The 5,647-nt window shown below is 50.9% G+C and overlaps 1 protein-coding gene across 1 annotated transcript; it reads left to right on the plus strand.

The window, feature by feature from the left end:
• Positions 1-1,854: 1,854 nt before the first annotated feature.
• Positions 1,855-4,871, plus strand: LOC114107336 (left-right determination factor 2-like). The gene is made up of 4 exons (XM_034637301.2): positions 1,855-2,104; positions 3,444-3,678; positions 3,859-4,101; positions 4,508-4,871. Exons 1-4 carry the CDS (start codon positions 1,855-1,857, stop codon positions 4,869-4,871), a joined length of 1,092 nt encoding a protein of 363 aa, XP_034493192.1.
• The last annotated feature ends 776 nt before the right edge of the window (positions 4,872-5,647 follow it).

A 5,647-nucleotide genomic window follows, 5' to 3' on the forward strand; every position in this document is an offset into this window, starting at 1 on the left:
GATCCTATCTTTTTTGACCTCTGAGTCCTCCTTGGTTCTAAGTCTGGGTTCAGCTGATTCCTATCCACAGAGTTCCCTGATGACCTCTGACTGTTTTCTCCTGGCCCTCAACTGGCAGCCTGACTTCTGTTTGGGGTCAAATCCTGTCCTTGCAGGGAAAGGAGGGTAGTAGTGAGGGTTCCACTTGTACCCCAGCCCCTTTTGTTACTAATTTCCCCAGGACGGTCAGATCACTGCCCTTTCCTGTGTCCTTAGATTTGAACCTAGGGCCAGAGTCAAAATGGGACCTGAGTTAGGGGAACTGAGTCTCATTCTAGTGACCCTGACTCTTTGCTCAGAACAGAAGATGTTTTTCTGAGGTCACTTTACCACTTCCAGCTGCCGGACCTGGGCCAGACACAGGTGGGGGTGGCGGGATAGCCAGGCTCCTCTTCTGCATAACAAAGGGTGGGGCTGACCTCCCACTGGGCAACAGTCCAGCCGGTTGACAAGTCTCCCAATCCACATTGGCTTTTTTCTTTTGGCTTCTGGGTAGGGTTGCCAGATTCCGCAAATAAAACATAGGACTGGCAAAATCTGAAGCACAGACAAGCAATGAATGCTTAATATATGTCAAATTGCATTGATATATGTATTCTATCTGGCAGGGCTTTCCATGGCTGATTGCCCAATTTTATTTCCTCAGTATAATTCTTCAATCAAATCCACATTCCTGTGTCTTGGGGAAGCCTCAGGAGACTGGGGGATTGCCACCATGCCTTCCCAGACCTGATCATCTGAATTAAGTCCACCTGGCTCCCCTCAAGGCCCCCAGGACAGGACTCTGCCACAAGTGTTTTTGTGGTGTTGGGAATTGAAAGACCTGACTTTATTCAGGGTCTCAATCTTCAACTAAGAGCCGGAGGAGGTTGTCCTCTCTGAGTCTCAATTTTCTTGGCTCATAAATTGGGAGAGAGGAGTTGGGTGTGGTGGTGCGTGCCTGTAATCTCAGCAATTCCAGAGGCTGAGGCAGGAGGATCACAAATTCCAGGCTAGCTCCAGCCTCAGCAATTTAGCAAGACCAGGTCTCAAAAAAAAAAAAAAAAAAAAAAAGTGTGTGTGTGTGTGTGTGTGTGTGTGTGTAAGGGTGGACTTTCAGCTCTAAGAAAGAGGGAGAGGTTAGAACCTTTCTTGGACAAACCCCACTGGTACTAAAGTCTCCCAGAACCCCTGGCCAAGTAAGCCCCCCACCCCCAACAGTGGGAAGCACCAGATTTCCCAACTATTGATCACAAACCCTGGATTTCGTTAACCCCCGGCACCCTCTGAAGCATGGACCTCAGTCAGAGGACTGGGCAGGATTGGTCCTCAGAGAGTCCTAGAACAGCATTCTAAGTCCAAATTCCAGCAGTTGGGAAACTGGCCTCCTGTAGGAAATGAAAGCTTCTTCTCCAGGAAAAAAAACTCCCCCCATCTCCAGGGCCAGGGATCATACTCAGAGCCTCATGTATGCCAGGCCAGTGCTCTACGGCTGAGCCACATCCCTAGCCCAAACTTTTTTTTTTTTTTTTTTAATTTAACTAAGCCAAGGTAGAGGTCCACTGCCATGAGACAGCAACAATCAGCTATCCTCAGTCCAGACAGCCCTTTGTGCCCTTTCTAGACATCCCCCTCCTCAAGGCTCAAGAGCCTGTCTAGCTGCTGAGCTCCCAGGAGGTCCAAGGGGTGTGACTTACCCCCTCCCTCTCCAGCCCAGGGCCGGCTATAAAGCTAACCAGCTCTGACTCTCAGCACACCCAGCGCCTGGACCCAAGACCCTTCTGCAGCCTCCTTGAAGATACATCCACAGACTCCTTGCTGCTCTCGAGCAGAACCATGCGACCTCTGTGGCTCTGCTGGGCTCTCTGGGTGCTGCCCCTGACCAGGCCTGGGGAGGCCCTGACCGAAGAGCAGGTCCTGGGAAGCCTGCTGAGGCAGCTGAGGCTCAACCAAGTGCCAGTCCTGGACAAGGCTGATGTGAAGGGGTTGACCATCCCTGCTGAGGTCCGGGCCCAGTATGTGGCCCTGTTGCAGCGCAGCCATGGGGACCGATCCCGTGGAAAGAGGTTCAGCCAGAGCTTTCCAGGTGAGCCTTCCTCTTTCTGCATCTTGGTCCTTGTGGGGAAGATACGGATTGGTTTTCACCTCTGTTTTATGGTGCTCTGTTAAGAGGATGTGTGGAGGCTATGGTCCAAGAGGCAGTGAGGAGGGTGTTTGGGCCTGGGTCCTTAGGCTCTGGCTATCCACTGAGGGACCACTTAGACCTGCTGGCAACATCTAGGTCCCAGAGAAGAGGAGGAGGCAGAGGAAAGCAGAGCCACTAGGCTTGGGTAGCTGTGGCTAGGACCAGGTTTCCCCAGAGAGCTAGGTAGGGTACAGGCAAGATTTCCTGGGGTCTGTTTCCACATTGCCACTCTGGTTTGAGGGTGACCTGGAACAAATTGCCTTAAAAACTTTTCTCAACCATTTGCTCACCTGGAACAGTGGACAACTATGTCTTATCTGTCTGCCTCCCAGCATGGGTGAGTGGCTGTGGGTAGAAGCTGCTTGGTAGCTGGAAATAGTTAAGTGTGACAGCAGAAGTGTCCAGTGTCAGGGTTCCAGCTGTACCTCTAACCTAGTGCATCCTTTTACCCCCAGAGCTAGAATCACCCCCTTATGCCCCAGCTTCACCCACCCCCTTTCTCCTCTCCTGCCATGCCTAGGGAGATGAGGATCCAAAACAGGCAGCTGAGGTGACTGTTGGCAGCAAATGTGGCCTGTCGGGTGATCATCCTGCAAACCTGGAGCCTCAGGTGTTAGTGACAGGTTGATGGGTGCCTCTGAGGACAGTGTTATAAATGTCCCAGACATCTTCCTCAAGGCTCAGTAGCCCTGCCAAAGTTTTAGAAGCACTTGGCTCCCTGTTCCTCCCTTTGGGGACATTTAGCTGAGCATGAGTTCCCTCACTACAGGAGGAAATGAGAGTAAATTCAGGACCCTCTCTCTGAATTTAAGAAAAGTGCAGTTCAACTGGTGACCACAGATTTCCATATTCTAGGTTCTCTGTAGCCCCCTCTCCATTTCCCTTCTGTGATACCCTACTCCCTTTTCCTAAGGAAGTCAGCATTGCTGCACACTTGAGGGCCCAGTCCTCTGCAGACAGTCCCAAAGCTGCCCCTACCCTCTCAAGGTGGAGGTTGCTAGTAAACAAGCCCCAGTTCCATGTGATTGTTTTAGGACACAACGCCTGTCTGCAAATTTTTAAAATTATTTTTTTATTGGGGGATGGGGAAGAATGCTTCTTTCCTGGTCCACCAGTTTCCCAGGCTCCAAACTTTTCCTTTGGATTACCAGGAAATTCTGGTTATTGACCCTGAGCCCTGCAACCCTCTGAGCTCTCCTGGTGCCCCGAGAGGCCCAACTAACCCTGCTCTTGTCTCCAGAGGTGGCTGGCAAGTTCCTGGTGTCCGAGGCTTCCACGTACCTGCTGGTGTTTGGCATGGAGCAGCGGCTGCCAGCCAACAGCGAACTGGTGCAGGCTGTGCTGCGGCTCTTCCAGGAACCGGTCCCTCAGGCTGCCCTCCTCAGGCACGAGCGAAATGCCTGGGTTCGGGTCACCATTGAGTGGCTGCGCTTTCGCGACGATGGCTCCAACCGCACCTCTCTCATAGACTCCAGGTGGGGATTCCAGCTGCTCTGCGCTGGGGGAGGGGAAGGGACAGGTAGGAAGGAGGCAGCTTTGTCCAGGAGAGCAGGAAAGGGCGGGGTCACGGATGGAGGCGGAGGAGGGGTAGCTTTCCCCCAGGGCCCTCGAGACGGGTGTCCCAGTCCTCACCCCTCGTGCGGGTCTCTGTCCAGGCTGGTGTCCATCCACGAGAGCGGCTGGAAGGCCTTCGATGTGACCGAGGCTGTGAACTTCTGGCAGCAGCTGAGCCGGCCCCGGCAGCCCCTGCTGCTGCAGGTGTCGGTGCAGAGAGAGCACCTGGGCCCTGGGGCCTCGGGCGCACCCCAGCTGGTCCGCTTCGCCGCGCAGGGGGCACTGGGCGCTGAGCAGAGCGAGCCCCAGCTGGAGTTGCACACGCTGGATCTCAAAGACTATGGGTAGGCGTTGTGGGTCAAACTGATGAGCTCAAGTAGAGAGACAAAAAGGGAATTAAATTGATTTTGAAATGGGCAACTTTTCAGAGTGTGTAAATGAAGGAGAACATTTATAAATTCTCCCTGTGACTCTTAAGTGGAGGCTGTCAGTAAATATCAGTTATTTGTTTTATAGTTATTTTTAGTTATCCAGTGTCTGACACAAACATCCTGCGTTTTTCTTTATTATTATAATGCTAGGGATGGAACCCAGGGCCTTGTGCATGCTAAGCAAACACACTACCACTGAGCTACACCGCCAGTCTAGTATCCAACTTTTTGAATATATTGAGATGCATCATAAACTTTCAGTGCTTTTGACCTCAGCTCTTCCAGCTCATCTCTGACTTATCTCGTTTTGTCCCCACAGAGCTCAAGGTAATTGTGACCCAGAGGCACCAGTGACCCAGGGCACCCGCTGCTGCCGCCAGCAGATGTATTTGGACCTTCAGGGAATGAAGTGGGCTGAGAACTGGGTCCTGGAGCCCCCAGGCTTCCTGGTCTATGAATGTGTGGGCAGCTGCCTGCAGCCCCCAGAGTCCCTGACCTTCAAGTGGCCATATCTGGGGCCAAGACAGTGCATCGCCTCAGAGACAACCTCACTGCCCATGATTGTGAACATCAAGGAAGGAGGCAGGACCAGGCCCCAGGTGGTCAGCCTGCCCAACATGAGGGTACAGAAGTGCAGCTGTGCCTCAGATGGGGCTCCTGTGCCAAGGGGGCTCGAGCCATAGGCCCTGGTGTAGCCATAAAAGGACTTGGCTTCAGTGTGTGTCTGAAGTGTTCTACGGCCCCAGAGAGACTGAACCCTGAAGAACAAATGCTCTGTGCTCTCAACTGAGCTCTGGCTTTGCTTCCTCTGACAATTCAGCTTACTTTCTAAAATTTGCTTCCCAGGAATCGGACTCCCTGGCTGCTGGGTAGCCCTTGCACTGTATTCTAAGCACTTACATGTGTAGATACTGTAACATATGGGCAGAAACCCACAAATTTTCATTGTTTCCTTGACCGGTCACTGGGTCTGGGCTGAGCTCCAGTCTCTACTCTTAACCTAAGAACTGAATTTAAGGTTTAATTTATGCATCACCAACCCAGATAATCAGGGCTTTGCAAGACCCAAATAAAACACATTTATTCTGTAATTTTATATTTCTCTGTTTTAACCAAAGTTCTGCAAATTGATGAGAGAACAGAAAATTCTACAGAGGTCAACTTGATTGGAAAACTAAGGAAAGAGCCGGCTAATATTTGGTTAAGGTCTTAAGTAATTTCGAAATTTAAAAATTAAATGCATTCAGATTCTAGTATCTGTGGTGCCTTTTTTTCAGAATTGGGACAGAGATCTTTTTGTTGTTGACATTTAGACTTTTTTGGGCAGTGATTGGGACTTTATTTCAATTATAGTTGCATGAAAATAAAAAAAGCTGTTATCTAAATCATCACTGATACTACAAGAATGTGGGTCACTCCTTCAGATCTTAGGCAAACAAAGAGAGCAAATGTTCACAAT

Source organism: Marmota flaviventris, chromosome 12 (genome assembly GCF_047511675.1).
Source record: "Marmota flaviventris isolate mMarFla1 chromosome 12, mMarFla1.hap1, whole genome shotgun sequence".
NCBI classification, from domain to species: Eukaryota; Metazoa; Chordata; class Mammalia; order Rodentia; family Sciuridae; genus Marmota; species Marmota flaviventris.

Excerpts from the sequence above, each read along its gene's own strand:
- LOC114107336 (XM_034637301.2), top strand. The coding sequence starts at position 1,855 with ATGCGACCTCTGTGGCTCTGCTGGGCTCTCTGGGTGCTGCCCCTGACC. Across the intron at positions 2,105-3,443 it reads GTTCAGCCAGAGCTTTCCAG|AGGTGGCTGGCAAGTTCCTG; the intron begins GTGAGCCTTCCT and ends TCTTGTCTCCAG. Across the intron at positions 4,102-4,507 it reads CTGGATCTCAAAGACTATGG|AGCTCAAGGTAATTGTGACC; the intron begins GTAGGCGTTGTG and ends TTGTCCCCACAG.